Raw genomic sequence first — 15813 nt, forward strand, 5'->3', positions numbered from 1 at the left:
GTCTTTACGATGCTCTTGTGATCTAAGTGTAAAAATGTGTGAATTAACATTTTATATTCTAGCTCCATGTAATGCTCAAATGTCACACTTGCTTTCACTAATCCCTCTTGTTTAGCCATTAACCAACAAGCATATTCTGTCTTCTCTTTTTTGCCTGCTTGCACTCAGTGGCTTAAGGCCAAGGTAAGACACGGTTGTCTTCTTCTTTTTGTCCTTCATTAATAAAACTCCAAACCATCAATGTCTGCATGCACCAAAGAAAATGTCCCACACAGTCATTTTACAGTTTAACATTTACACTGTCCTCTACCATTGACACATAATGTTACTTTGAATGTAGAATCCTGTAAAAGAAGACATAAAACATTATGTTTGATATATTATGTGTTGTCTCTCACATATGCCTCTGTCCTGTTTGTCTTCATCTGTGTCCCAATGACTGAGTGGGATCCTGTTTGACATGTTCAGTTTAACACGCCAATCACAGCCAGTCGCCCACTCAGTCAAGCTGTCTGCACCCTCTCTCATTTTATGCTCATTTGAAATTGATTTAATTTTTGCTTAGTCACTACATGTGACAGTGACCTGTTAGCTTTCATGATTATTGGCTTGGAAAGCATTGTCATCAGCCAATCAGACTCCACCAAATCAACCTTATAACTTGTCTCTACTCTTCTAGCAACATGGGAACAATGCAGCAGGACGGGGAGGCACGATCTCCAGGACCAACCCACCCACACAGAAACCTCCAAGCCCCCCCATGGCTGGTCGTGGTACCCTCGGGTAAGCAGTTTGTATTCTCCTCACTTTAGAGATTTTGTTCAATGGTTGTTTGCGAGACCAGGTGCAGAACCACATCACTGAAAAAAGGAGTCTTAATGATGCTTCTCTGTATCCAGGCGTAACACTCCCTACAAGACCCTGGAGCCAGTGAAGCCTCCAGTGGTGCCCAACGACTACATGACGAGCCCGGCCAGACTGGGCAGCCAGCACAGCCCGGCACGCACAGCCTCGCTCAACCAGAGGCCCCGGACACACAGGTAGCACAGACGCTCTGAAACTGAAACAAACATTAACTCTGTGTTTGGACAGCTTTATGATTTCTTTATGGGCATGCACAGAACTTACTCAGCTGTTCAACATTCCCTGTCATATATCTCTTTACTCCCTGTAGGAGGGACCGTGAAATTAATTTCATCCAGAACCAAAGTCATAAGTTCACTAACTACGAAGTTAAGGCAATTCAGGATGTTTAATTGTGGTCAGATCATATTAAACTTAAACAAAGACATCATTCTTGTTTAATCAGTGAATACAAATCCTCATCATTAAGTGCAGCTCCTCATAAACATGGTCGTTTTATTACAGAGCTGTGTGCAGCAGAAAATCCATTTTACCTGTTCTCCCAAAACAAAGAAATGTGTCAGTATTCAAGTCTGCATTTCCACAAATGAAATCCATGTTCCCCATAAATTACCATCTGCTCTGCAACAAGGATTTGTTTGTTAAAGCGATTTCACTCTTTAACTCTTATCTCCCCTTGCATGGATTTGATGACTGCACTAATATTTCAAATTTAAAGCAACAGTCATGTATTCATGGTTAAAATCTAATTACTCCTCAGTCAAAGCTGGAATTTGAACACGCTTCTCCTCCTTTGCATCCTAAAAAGCCTTGGCTCCTCTTTTGTTTTCCTTCACAGCAAATGTATCTCTGTGCTGCCACATTTGTACCCAGTGCTCAGTGTGAACACACAACATATTCACAGGACTGTGGATCTGTCGCCAGGGCGACAAGAATATTGTCACACTGAATGACACATGACTGAATAATGATGGGATGTCAAACACTGTCATGTAATTAGGATTGTCTCCCACATCCTCTAACGATCCCCTCTGTCCGTGTTGTTCTGCAGTGGCAGCAGTGGGGGAAGCGGCGGCAGGGAGAACAGTGGAGGCAGTGTTGTCGGAATCCCTATAGCGGTTCCCACCCCCTCCCCTCCCAGTATGGGGCAAGGTGAGTCTCAGCAACTGTAACCTTTACTGCTCATCACAGGTGTCCGCAGCAGGGTCTCACTGCTGTTTACAGTATTGAATATTTGAAGCCTCTTCAATCTGCACATTTCACTGTGTGTCTCTGGATCCTGATAGTCGGTCTCATCCAACACAGTCTCTCTTTTACATGTTAGAGTCACTCAAAATGACATTTATCAGGTCAAACAAAGGCTCCAAAATAATTCACTGACACTCAGCATGTTGCAACAAATGACAGATACTTTTATCTAATTTCACTATCTATTAGAAACATTAATATACATCTGGGAAACCTCAGCATTTAGCTTGATTCAGGCCTTATTTCATTGAATATTCTGCTACAAAACACATATATATTCCATTATCAGTGTTTTATTGTTTTTGTTTACCACACATTAAGTACATTAAAGAAACCGCTGCAAATTAACTTATTATTATATATTGTAAATTAATAATAATAATAAACTTTATTTATATAGCACTTTTCTTAATAAGGTTACAAAGTGCTTCACAACAAAAAAGCAGAGAATTACAAAGCATAAAAAATGGTCTAAACAGGGGGAAGAAAAAAGACAGAAGCAAAACAAGACATCTGAATGCAGAGCAAATTCAAGAATTAGGGGTGGAGAAATGCTTTCTTATAATAAAATGTTTTTAGTGAGGATTTAAAAGCAGTTAAGGGTGTGGACTGTCTAATCGTCAGTGGCAGGGAGTTCCACAAACTTGGAGCTCTGATTGAGAAGGCCCGGTCACCTTTTGTTTTAAGGCAGGATCTTGGAACAACCAGCAGAGGTGCATCCACAGACCTGAGGGGCTGCCCAGGCACATAGGGGGTTAAAAGGTCTCTTAAATAGTTTGAGGCCTGTCCATTTAAGATTTTAAAAGTAATCAATAAAAATCTTAAAATCGACACGATAAGACACTGGCAGCCATTGTAAGCTGGCAAGCACAGGAGTGATGTGTTGGTATTTTGTCGTGCCTGTTAAAATCTGAGTGGCTGCATTTTGAACTAGTTGGAGTCTGTGAAGGGAGCTCTGACTGATACCTGTTAAAAGTGCTTTACAATAATCACGACGAGAAAAAATAAAAGCATGGATGACTTTGGACGGATCGGAGGGTGAAAGAAATGATCTTATTTTGGAGATTTGTTTGAGGTGGAAAAAACAGGATTCAACAGTATTTTTTTACATGAGTGTCAAAGTAAAGATCTGTGTCAAATGGCACTCCTACATTTTTTACCTTCATTGTGATGTTATTGTAAGGGGGGGCAGGTTGTTATGGAGAAGGGTGGTGGAGTGAGAATGAACAAAGATTATGATTTCTGATTTGTCAGGGTTCATAATCTTCAGTCATGACTAAGTAATGACTAAGATGATGACTGTTGTAGAACTGATATAACTTTGTCTAGATTCTCTTTTTCCTCTATGTGGGACTGTAGTTTTGACTTAAGGGACTGTATTTTAGAAACATGTTTATCGCAAAAGCAGCTTGTAATTCTTCACACTCTGCATAGACCTTAAGGTAAAATTTAGCAAATAATAAGACTCTGATAATGAACCAAATTGCTTGTGATTTACTTGCAATTAATGGGTCTTAAGTGTGCTGTGATAACAACAGCAAGATGCTGATTTACATAAAGTAACAGTGCAAACTTTCTCAAGTCTGTCCTCAAGAGGGGGAGAAACCAACTTTTGAAATGCAGTTTTTTTAATAATGGAGGCCAGAATAATACATTTTGATGCATTTCAGGAAGTCTGGAAATCTCAATGCTGATTGGCTTTCACAACATCAGAGAGATTTGTCGCTTCAGTTGAAATTACTGATCCAGAACTGATTATTAGCTGCACAACTCCATGAACATATCTTCTACAAGAGTTAATGTAGTCGTTGTCAGATGACCACCGATTGGAGTCAGATTGGTCTGTCTGCTTTTGCTCTCCATACACCGTTTTTCCTGCACACATCAAACCCTCTGATTTGGCCATTACTTCTGCAGGCTCCCACCTCCAGATTCTGCAGCGTTATGTAGAATCTGTAAGTAGAGATTAATAAAGAAACAAAGTGGTTTATCAGAGTCAGTCTTAATGTCTTTCTCGCCTCCTGCAGTGGCCACATCCTCGGCCTCCGTGCCTCAGGGCCCCGGCTTGGGCCCCATACCAATGTCCCAGTTTGGCACCATCTCCCGCCAGATCTCTCGTCACAACTCCTCTACCACCTCCTCTGCCTCAATGGTGTCGGCCACCGGCACCTACCGCCGTGCACCCTCCGTCTCCTCCCAGCAGCCCCACATCAACGGAGGCCCAGCCTACCAACAGAACTCAGGTAACACAGGGTCTCTCTTTATTCATCAGTGTCTGCACTTCAAATGTGATGCTTCTTATGTTTGGTTCAGAAAGAGTTACATCCGAGCACTTGCATTTGCTTTTCAGCTAATATTAGATATATTTAAAGCTTGTTTTGTATTATTGCTCTGTCCATTCTTGGCACTTGTCAGTTTTTGTTCTTCATAATCCCTAGTTATGTTAAACTGCTAAAAGCTGTCCTCTGGGTCTGAGCGATATGCAGGAGCCAGGCCTCCCAGAGGCTAATGAAAATGAATGATGAGCCATAATTACTGGAGTCAGGGATGCTGAAACCTTCCCACCTCAGCACTGCTGAGCACACTGTTTCATTAATATTTCTAATTGAGTTATGACATTATCACGTCAGTCAGCTGGAGGAGACGGGCAGGCAGAGAACAGTGAGAAACTGCTGCGAGACAAGGGGAAACCCAGGACATATGCATACTTTCTGTCAGCAGAGCAGAATTTATTTTGGCAGGCATCACTCGGAGCCATTCTCCTCTAATAGCTTTCTCTCAAAGGACAAACTTCTGCGTTGGCGGAGGCAAAGGAGGGCTGTCTGACTCGCCTGAAATGACAGACAATCATGTAGAGCTGCATCCACCGGGGACTTAAACTGGGACATCACATGATCTCTGTGTTGTCTCCATAGTGAAATTTCATTAAAGTGAAAGATACGTTTGGATTTCTGGCGACTGTAAGAGAAGTTTCACAGCAGAAATAACTGCTTCACGAGGGAGCTCAATGATCGCTGAGGGTGTAGCTGTGGATGGATGCAGCTCTGCAGTGAGAACAGGGTGGAATAATAAGACATTACTGCCTAGAGAATGTACAGACGTCTCCATTACATGTAAGTTATGAGTCAGAGTCGACGGGAGTGTGTGTGACATCATGTCTGCGAGTGAGGACAGCTGGGCTCTCCCTCTTTTGTCCGTTGATTTTTTCTTTTTTTGAAATGAAATGTAGCAAAAAGATGGAGATGACGGCTGCTCGGCCTTAACATGAAGGGTGTGGTTAAACTAAATGATGCACCTGATCCAGACATACCTCAATAATTTAGCATTCAATGAAATTCCACTCAGCTCAGCTCCAGATGCTGCAGCTCTACCTGTAAGAAAACTCGTTTCTGCTGTATTTTCACCTTGCCTCTGTGATGTTTTTTGGTCTCTGTGGTGCTTTGCAGCTCTCTCACTGTAGCACAAACCTTCTGCTAGCTACATCCTTTTCTGTTTCAACTTAAAACAGATGCTGATGAGGTATATTCTCCGACTGAGATGAGATGAACGCCTCTTTAGCCCAGCTTGAAAAACCCAGCACACAAAGAACCTTGATTGGAAATGTGTAAATGAGTTGCTCAGCAATGCTTCCTGCACTGTTTCGCTCACTCACAGGCTTTTTGTTTTTCTGTTTCTTTCCCTCTTTTTCTACTCTCTGTACCTGGACTTTATCCTCTTTTATCTCTGTTTGCTCCTTCTCTTGTCACCGTCTTGTCCACCTCCTCCGTCTCCTTCTGCCTCTCTGCCTCTCTGCTGCTTCGTCTGCCTCACTCGGTGTTGCTGCTCCAGTGTCTGTGGCTCCTCCGCCTCCTCCTCCAATGGTGCAGCTGACCCCACAGATCCCTCTCACCGGCTTTGTGGCCAGAATGCAGGAGAGCAGTAAGTAGAAATCTATACAGAGGCATGCACATACTCTTTGTTTAACATATATATGCATGCATGAGAACAATCAAACAAACTGAAGATCAAATTTGCACTTCTGGACACACTGCAAAATATGTTCTGGCACCAAAAAGTATGAAAAAATGTCTTAACATTCACATCCTCAAACTCAGACACATTCACCCTCATACATATGGACCATAAAAATGAATGCAAGGACATACCTACCTTATAAATCTCTTACTGACCCACATTCACTCAAACCACACTTTTCACTAAATGACTATAATGTAGGAGGAGATACAGCAACCAATGACACGTGAGCACATGTTTAATCATCCAATCAGCTGCCTGGAAACTCTAGATGTAAGCCAGCTGTAAGTGTAATAAATAAAACCAGTGATTCATCACCAACTCCATTAATTAAACACCATCATCAGTCATACTTAATGTCACATTGTCCTGTAAGTGTCCATACAGAAGACATTAGTTGTTGTTTTTAAACAAGGTCTCTGTATTGAAGATATTCTTATAAATATGATATTCTATGGCATCAAAAGAGAGAAGAACAAAGAAAAGGAGACACAAAAAGACAAATCCATCCCTTAAACCCACCGACAAGTCACACCATATGAAGCTAAGGTCAGTCGTCACACATTATTTTCAGTGAGCTGACACAGAAGGAAAGAAGAAGTTCTGGAGCTACGTTTTCAGAAGTCAAAAAAGGCAGCCAGGTTCGATCAAAACATAGACCCTTGAAGAGAGTTTCTTGTCTTCTCCAGATTAATGTATCACGTGATCTCTTTGATCCAGTGAGAATATTTAGGGGGAAGAGGGTCCTTCCACCTCAGCAGTATAAGGCACCTGGTCATTAAGGTGCCTAGCATGTTTTAGGCCATATTTTATACATGAACAAAATTATTACATTTAAATCCCATTAAATACAGTCTACTGTATATTTTAACTACAATATTATATTCATTATTCAATTTTTTCAAGTCATTTATAGTCTTATTTTCAGCTATATTTCACTTCCTCTTTAAGACATTTTTGGTCTTTTTTTTGCTCCTGTTTTACAAAAAAAGCCGATCAGATTTAAAATTGAACATTTTAGTGATGACCAAAATGAAAGACTTTATTATCTAATTTTCTGTAATACTCAAGATATACATGGTTATGTATTTCCCCTCATACTAAGGTAATTTAAGGTCATATTTGAGGTCAGATACCACGACTAGTGCAGACTTTTCAGTCATTATGGAAGTTAAATTTTGTATTTTATTAAAGAACATTATGGAATAATGTAGTTCTTAATTTAATTGATTTTGTAGACACACATGGTTATATTATGCCACTCATACTAAGGTTATTTAAGGTCACATTTGAGGTCAGATTCCACTACTAGTGCAGACTTTTCGGTCATTATCTAAGTGAAATTTTGTATTTTATTCAAGAACATTATGGAATAATGTAGTTCTTCATTTAATTGATATTGTAGACAAACAATGTTTTATTTTAGGTTATAATCCCCTTTAAGGGGGATTATTTCAGATCATATTTCAGATAGTATTTCACTTCTTAAAGATAAGAACAATAACGGAGATATTTTAGAACATTGTACCACACAGTTAAGACATTTCATTCATAATTTAAGATGAATTTAATAAAAGATCAAAACATTTCTGCACTAGTTTTAGACAAATTAATCTTAGTACTCAACAGATAATCTATGGATGATTATTTATGGAGACTTTTTGTTGTCATATTTCAGATCTTCTATCATATTTAAGTAACATTTCTCTTAATAGTGCAAACATTTCTGTCATATTTTAAGTGGTAATTTCATTTTATTAAAGACCATAATTGGAAAGATCTAGCTCATGTTTCACTTACTGTTAGAGATGTTTACTTTCTCACTTTACAAGGGGGAGTCTGGGAGAGGGCATGGTCAGTAACCCAGAAACATCTGTATCAGAGTTCAAAACTACCATCTCTATTTACAGAATATTACATTATAAAGAAAGCTATAAGCACATTTTCTGTGCGCTGGATTTGTTCTAGCATCCACACACTGCTTCACATTTCCTCTTCTCTGCGGCTCACACACTCGGCACACCTTTTCTTTCACTGTATTTGGGGTTGAATGGAAGCACACGCCCCTCGGATGTCCGTCTGTTGCCATGGTGATGATCACAGAAAGCCTGCAACCTGCACTTTCTGTCCACTGAAGGGAGAAACTGTGACCTGATGCCATGTCCTGATTCCCCTCCTGCCTGTATAAGGAGCTACAGCTGTGTAGAGATCTGTCAGTACTAACACATGCTGCTGTCACACTGAGCGGTCCAGGTTTGAGACCAGGTCTCAGGTGCTCGGCTCATAGTTAGCAGTGAAGCTTTTACCCGAGTTCCTCTAAACAGACAGCTTCTTCTAATGAAGCACACAGGAAGTCATAAATATAACAATTTCATCAGCAGAAACAGATTAGAGTGAAAAAAGGAGAAGTTGGAGGGTTAGAGTGAAGAGCGGTGATTCTGCTGACTCAAAGAAAGGAGAAGAAAAGACGTTACAGCTCTGAACAAACTGTTAAAACAAGTTACTACTCAGCTATAAGCCAAGAAATACCAAACTTATATGTTACCAGTTTAACAACTTAAAGACAAAGAGTGGAGCCCATAGACTGTATAAAATATGGACGTAGTATCCGTGACGTCACCCATCTGTTCCTGAGAGCTGTTTTGAAGCAAATCGACGGCGGCAGCCATATTGGTAATGCGGAACTCAACTAGGCAGAGTGTGACGTAGTGTGAGTCTCTTAGCCAATGGCTGTGTGTTCCCGACCGGGAGTCACGTCAGTCATGTCCTTATTTGGGCAAAACTCGTAATCCTAATATCTTCTGAACCGTCACGTTAGAAAAAAATTCACTCCCCGTACAGTGTGTGCCATTAGAGAGATTAGCTTTGTAGGGCCAAGCCGTTTTTTGAACCAGGCTGTAAACATGTTTATTAATGCTGCAAAGATCGTCTTTTTCCCATTCATATCTATGTAGTTTCCGGTGTTTCTGCAGCCAGCCTCAAGCGGATTCTCGATGTATTGCAGTTTATAGCACTTCCGCATTGGCTTCATCGTTTGAGACCGGAGTTTGCCGCTTGGTGGAGCCGCACAATGAAACACTACTGTATCATTATTGCAACATGAGCATACACAATGAACTTGTAGCAAAAGTCTTCATCTATCAACTTACCCCCCCCCCCCCTGCTGTCGTAACCCAGCCCACAAAAGATTGTTGTGCACATAGACATAATAAAAAGTAGACGCTGCATCGACTGCTACTACCTATTGGCGCTGACAAGCCGTGGGGCCGCCATCTTGGTCCGGTCACCCGCTCCACTCAGTGCAATCTGTTTGGCAGGCGCATTTAAGTGTCATTTAATCAATCATAACTCACAGAATACTAAACTGATTTTCATGTTTTTTTGTTTTTTTTCTGCAAACGTCATACATGTAGGTATGATACAGGACACATGGTTCGGCATATTTTAATATTCATAGTAGGCTTAACAGTCATAGAATATTCTGATATGTGATATATGTGATGTATGATAGGTATTTTGCCGCACAGTGCTCTGGCATCTTGAAGTCTCTGCTGCTTCAGTTTACGTTTACAGGTAGGATCATGGGTAGGGTGACCGGACCAAGATGGCAGCTGTATTTCTTGCGCCCAAGCAGCCAATGCAGCGTCTACTCTTTATGTGTCTATGGTTGTGCACGTTCTATGAGGAAATAGTGGCTTCCCAGCCAATCAGGGCGACGTAGTGGGGCCTCCAATCAACCATGTACAGAGGGTCGGGGAGTAGCTCTGATTGGTCTGTGATAACGGGAACAAGGGGAATAATAACATTGCTTGATACAAAGGCTTTTGAAAACACAGAGATTTTGCCATAATCTCAAATTACTTAACTTACAGATGAGTACCGATTGGTATTATGACCTTTTCTCCAAACCCAGCAGAAAAAAGTAATGTTTTTTTACACCATTCCTACCAACAGCAGCTTTAAAAAATAAATTATTTAATCCAGAGTTGATGCTTCCCACTAAACATGCATGTATTTGATCTACCCTGGGTGTCTTTGTCATGCTTTCACATGTTCTTTTTGCAGCCAGTTGAAGCACAAGCTGGCATGTTGCAAACACAGAAACACTGAGTCATTACCAATATGCAGTCTTTGATTCTCTCCATTGTTTTCATAGTATTAAAGTGTAATTGCACATTGTATGTTTCATATCATGCCTCATATCCTGCAGGCCTGACAGAGAACAATAAAACACAAAGTAAGACAATAAGACATGAAAAAAACACAAGAAAAAAAAAGATCCAAATGATTTGTCACAGAGATAAGTTTCTCTTTTGTTTTGAAAATACTTTCAGCAGACAGGACATTTAGGTTCAGCTGGTTCCTGTGTTTCTTTAAAACCTCATAAACTCTGACAAATCCAATGTGCGCTGTTTTTAAACAGACCTCAAAGGGGTGATGGAGATGAATGTTCAAATCCAGGACAGCTATTGTTAAACAGTGAGGTATTTTCAGCTCTGAATGTTAAGAGGGATTTGAGTCACTTGTTGGACCAGTTAAAAAAAAAAAAAGGCACAAAGGCAGACTGGAATAAAACAGCTGCATTAAATCCAGTCCTCTTGTCTTTTAACTCAGTTTGTTTAATTCAAGAGGGTGAATAAAGTGGAGAAGAGGTTGTGCCTTTTCTTTGAGCTTTGAGAGATGCTACATGAGGATGCTTATATCACAGGCACATACATAGTTCAAAGAGCAAAGATTAAGGAAGTGTCAGGAAACGGTTTATCACACTTTGGTTAAACACCGATCCACCCGTCTCACCACGTCATACTTGTTTGAACACAGAAATGATGGCTCATTTTTCTGCACCCTGCCTTCATGAGTAAACGAGCACAATCTGGCACTGACGGAAGGGGAAGAGTTTCCTTAATACAACATTTACAACTTCATGTAATGTTAAGAGGAAGCCAGAACAGAACATGTCAGATACTATTTTACTGTTGGGCTGATACAGGTCTCTCTGTGAAGTCATTTATGTATCCACTTATCCCCTTATGTAGAAACAATGCTTTGGAAATCCTGCCATCATGCAATTTAAGCAAGACCATTAACAGTAGTAACTCAATAGTTTCCCCGTACTACCTGCATTAAGCAGAGCAGTGCAGCAGTAGTTTAAGTATCTTAATTCCAAAATAAAGGTGTATAACAAGTGACAACCTCCAGAGTTGAAATATGAAGCCAAATGCGGAAGTGTTAAAAACTGCAGTTCATTGAGCGTCCACTTGAGGCTGGCTGCAGAAACACTGGAATCCACATACACACCAATTCAAAAAAGATGATCTTTACAGCAATGATAAACATGTTTACAGCCTGGTTAAAAAAACTGGTGTAGTCTGAATGTAGTCTCATTTCTCTATCGGGATTTTTTTTATAACTCGTCGTTTTTGAAGATATTAAACCTACGAGTTTTGCCCAAATAAGGGCATTGCTGACTTGATTGACAGGCAGGCACCTTGCAGCTGTTCGCAAAAAGGCTTAAGGCCCGCCTCTTTACCTCACACTAGTTTGGACGAAGTTGGGTTGAGTTCAGTGTTTCCAATATGGCTCCTACTGACGATTGGCTTCAAAACAGAGCTTCAGAAACAGATGGGTGATGTCATGGATACTACTTCCATTTATTATACAGTCTTGTGTTTAAGTTCCTTAGTTTGTCATATCAGAGCAAATTGAAGCACAATCTCCCCCAAAAAAGCCTTTATTTTTATCACTCTCCAAAAAATGTGCCATCTTTGATACCATTTCAATAATTGTGAAGCATTTAACTGATTTCATCATTTTAGACTATTTTTTGTAAATTTTATTACCTAAGGGCTGAAAAGTTAATCAAAATTTCTGCTTGAGTAATGTTGAAGACTTTGAAACAGCATTTCAACCTTCTTGTTATGAGACATGATAATAATTAGTTTGAATTATATATAAATGTTTAAATTATAACCTCATTATTTCTAAAATTCTCTACAAGCTAAATTAATACTATATGTTGTTTGGGTTTTAGTGCTTTTGCCTGTATGTTGAAGCACTCTGTATTTTTTTGTTTTTATAGGTGCTATACAGATAAAGTTGTTAATACTACTTCTTCTACTGTAATACTGTTACCATTACTACCACTAATACTCATATTAGCAGAGCAAAAGGAGCCTAAGCTGCCCTCTAGTGAACATTTAAATCAGTGCACACCCACTTTGGCATTTCCTCTCTGCTGAGGTCTTCACAGCAACAAGAAACAGAAGGTTCCTGTTGATCAAAGAAAAGAAAAACAGAGTTTTGAAATGAAAAATGTACACACACAGTTTTAAAGAATAAACTTTGAAACTGGAAGATGATACAGATCAGCAGAGTAAACTCACTCTGATCCGGATCTGAATTTCTGACTCTTCTTCCTCCACCCTCTCTCTCTATTCAGTAACAGACAGCCCCGCCCCGCCTCCTCCACCTCCCCCAGAGGACATTAATGTGTTTGAGGAGCCTTCTCCCCCTCCTCCTCCTCCTCCTGTGGACTACGAGGAAGAGGAGGCTGCTGTGGTCCATTACAGTGATCCATACTCAGATGGTGACCCCCAATGGGCCCCCAAGGCCTATTTAGAGAAAGGTCAGTGACAACATGATTTCTCACTTTTTATCCACGTTTCTTAAGTTTGTATTTTTGTGACGTTAACTTTTATGTGATGTTGATTATTTCAGTCGTGGCGATCTATGACTACAGCAAGGACAAGGAGGACGAGTTGTCCTTCATGGAAGGAGCCATCATCTACATCATCAAGAAAAACGATGACGGCTGGTATGAAGGCGTTTGTAACGGCGTCACCGGACTCTTCCCGGGAAACTACGTGGAGTCCATCATGCACTATGCTGACTAGAACAAACAAACAAACAAACAAACAAACAAACAAACAAAAAAATAGCAAAACAGTAGAAAACACACCCAAAACAGTACTGCAGTTTTAAACAGAGTGACCATGTACAGACAGGCGTATGCAGTTCATACAGCTCCCTCTCTGAATGAAGTGCCATGGTGATTTTATAAAGTTTTCTTTCGGGGGGGCTTGTGCTTGCACGGTTTTTGTTGTGAAAAAAAAAGAGAAACTGTTGCACAAAGGAGGAGGGGCCTGAAGCTTTGAAACTGGGGGAGTCTGTAAGTTTACACTGTGGAGCAAAGGGAGGAGGAAACAACCTTTTTTGTTACTAATGGGGTGATCGGTAGCACTTTCCAAACTTTGATGGTCACAAATGCCTCTCAAGAAATTACATACAAGACAAGTTCAAAGAAGTCCGAGTGAATCTAGGTAGAGTTAGTTTGTGTACATGCGACCAACATTACAAGTATTACCAGTGCTGTAGATCTAGTATTACAATATTAACATAGGTAGATAGGGCCGTGTAGCATTTCTGTGAATATAAAATGCTGCACCAAAGCTCCTACCCTTTTTATTTGCACTCTAAACTTGCAGACCAACCCGCCTCTCCTTTTATTAAACAAGTTTACCTTATCATAAAAAACCTGAAAAGGACAAAGTACAGGCTGTTTATAAGACGTGGACGTACAAGTGACACCAATGCAGAACTGCCTTAAAGCTGCATTGTTTCTAACGGCCAGCAGGGGGCGACTGCACTGGTTGCAAAAATAACTCCATGAAACTAGATTGGAAAGTGAGGTTTTATTTTGTGGTCACATTTTAAGTGAAGTTGACATTTTAGCATGCTTTGAGGCGTGGCTACCTGTGATTGACGAGTCACTACCCTGGCATAGAGGTGCAAAAATGTGTCTTCTCCCTCTCACCTGAATACTTCTGCGTCTTCAAAAAATACAAAGTGGCCAAACGCTTAAAAATCAAGGGTTCAAAACGGTCCACCTCTTATACACAGTCTACAAACAGACATCAACAAGTGCATTAGGACACGACTGAATGTTGGATGACGTCGATGTCCGAACCACACAATGTTTAAAAAAAGGGGAACAAACAACCTGGAGTTGTGTATTTACTATGCTCTGTGACAGTGGGGATGTTGTTTAAAAAGGGTGACCTGAGTGTACAGAACGCATTACAAAAAAACAAAACAAAAAAAAGAAAACAGCTTCTTCTTTCTGGTGAAGTTTCTTTCTGTCCTCTGACTTGTATATAAAGTGTAACGTGAGAAGCTGCCAGTACAGTTACATTTGTCAGTTTAGTGTGTGTCACCTGTGACTCCATCAGCGTCAGTGGAGGTGATGCCAAGAGTGGATGTTTTTTGGTTTCAATCGTGTTTATTTTTTACTTGAATATTAATTTTATTCATCACTTCACAGTGCCATTTGAACTTAAACCAGGCAGAGTGGACGCATGTAAACATTTATTTTTCTATGTTCCGCCACAGTTGTATCATTTCGATCATTGTCACTGTATTTGGTGATGCTGTCCAGCCACTGTAGCAGAGCTCTGAGGTGTTTGCTGCTTCTGAATGTGAAGCAGAGGAAGGACTAACCCATGTGTGTGTCTTTTTATGTTGTTTCTCATCGTGCACTGATTTCTTTTCTACGACTGTGATGACTTTCTGATAACCCTCACTGCTTTGATTTTTTTCCACATCCGGAAGTACCGACTAACCTTTACAAACATGTCGTCTGTCCTTTCAGTGGTTGCTGGTGTGGTGCTTTACATTGGTGCTCAAATACCATCATCACCAACACAACCAACCTCAAATATGACCGCTCTTTATACTGTAGGAAGGAAACAAGGGATGTAATCTCGTGACTTTGTTCCAGAGGGTGAACAAACATCAGGTTTGATTGTAATCGTCTTGAAACACCTCTGCGTTTGTAGTGAATGTAGGAAACTGATCAGTAATGTACTAAAGATAGATTCAGCTACTTACAGTATGTGTTTGTGTTTCTACACACGGATAAAACTCCTTTGAGTTTGTATGTCCTGCTAACTGCAGGGAAGGAATGACTCTCAAACCCAAGGTCTTAAAAACAGCGCTGGTATGAAACATTCTGTTCTGATTTTTATTACTTGTTCAAAATACGATGCCTGCGTACAAAGTGATTGTGCAAGAAACAACTGATACAAACCATGGATACAGATTTTTAGAAGACAGGACAGACGGAAGAGGACATTATCAGGTTTCCACTCAGACAACAAAAAGACTGAAATGAACAGCATTCATTCAGGCTCTGTGCATGAAAGTATCTAAACGTCATTTCAGTGAATGATCTGCCACTACATCTCATTCTTGATTGTACTTTTCCCATCATGAGGTCATTTTTTGTGCGAAAACAACCTTTTCTACTTAATGTATTTCTAGCTTTGCATTCAGCCCGTTCTGTTGTGTCGGAGACTGCCGAGGGAAGGCTCGCTAGCAGTTTGTATGTAAAGGATTTATTTATACTTTTTTCATAGAGAAGTCATGAGACGACCACTGACGTGCAGAACTTTGTAATGTTTACCACTTTAACGTCGAGCATTTCAGGGCATCACAGGTCCAGGCGCCTTTCTTCGGTGTGTTTTCTTAATAAGAAAAAAAATCAGTAACTTAAATGTCCATGGGAACAGAATCCAATATTTGTCTTCTCCTCTCAGTTTGTACATAGGATGTGTTCATTGAAATTTATGTACAGTCTTTTTGTAATAAACAGCTCATTGAAACGATGAACGTACATGTCTGTGTTTGTGT

At 40.3% G+C, this 15813-nt stretch overlaps 1 protein-coding gene across 4 annotated transcripts in view; it reads left to right on the top strand.

Annotated features, from left to right (window-relative positions):
* The window catches only part of LOC117826451 (abl interactor 1-like), a 42838-nt gene extending 27046 nt beyond the window's left edge, over window positions 1–15792 (top strand). The window contains exons 4-11 of one of the 4 annotated variants that reach the window (XM_034702507.1): window positions 169–183; window positions 680–783; window positions 900–1040; window positions 1916–2016; window positions 4140–4355; window positions 5941–6030; window positions 12566–12751; window positions 12844–15792. In XM_034702507.1, coding sequence (XP_034558398.1) covers window positions 169–183; window positions 680–783; window positions 900–1040; window positions 1916–2016; window positions 4140–4355; window positions 5941–6030; window positions 12566–12751; window positions 12844–13019 — 1029 coding nt within the window. In that variant the 3' untranslated portion in view covers window positions 13020–15792. The remainder of the gene's footprint in view (window positions 1–168; window positions 184–679; window positions 784–899; window positions 1041–1915; window positions 2017–4139; window positions 4356–5940; window positions 6031–12565; window positions 12752–12843) is intronic. The other 3 variants (XM_034702509.1, XM_034702508.1, XM_034702510.1) reach the window with 3 other exon arrangements.
* Window positions 15793–15813: the final 21 nt, after the last annotated feature.

This window comes from Notolabrus celidotus, chromosome 15 (assembly GCF_009762535.1).
Source record: "Notolabrus celidotus isolate fNotCel1 chromosome 15, fNotCel1.pri, whole genome shotgun sequence".
NCBI classification, from domain to species: domain Eukaryota; kingdom Metazoa; phylum Chordata; class Actinopteri; order Labriformes; family Labridae; genus Notolabrus; species Notolabrus celidotus.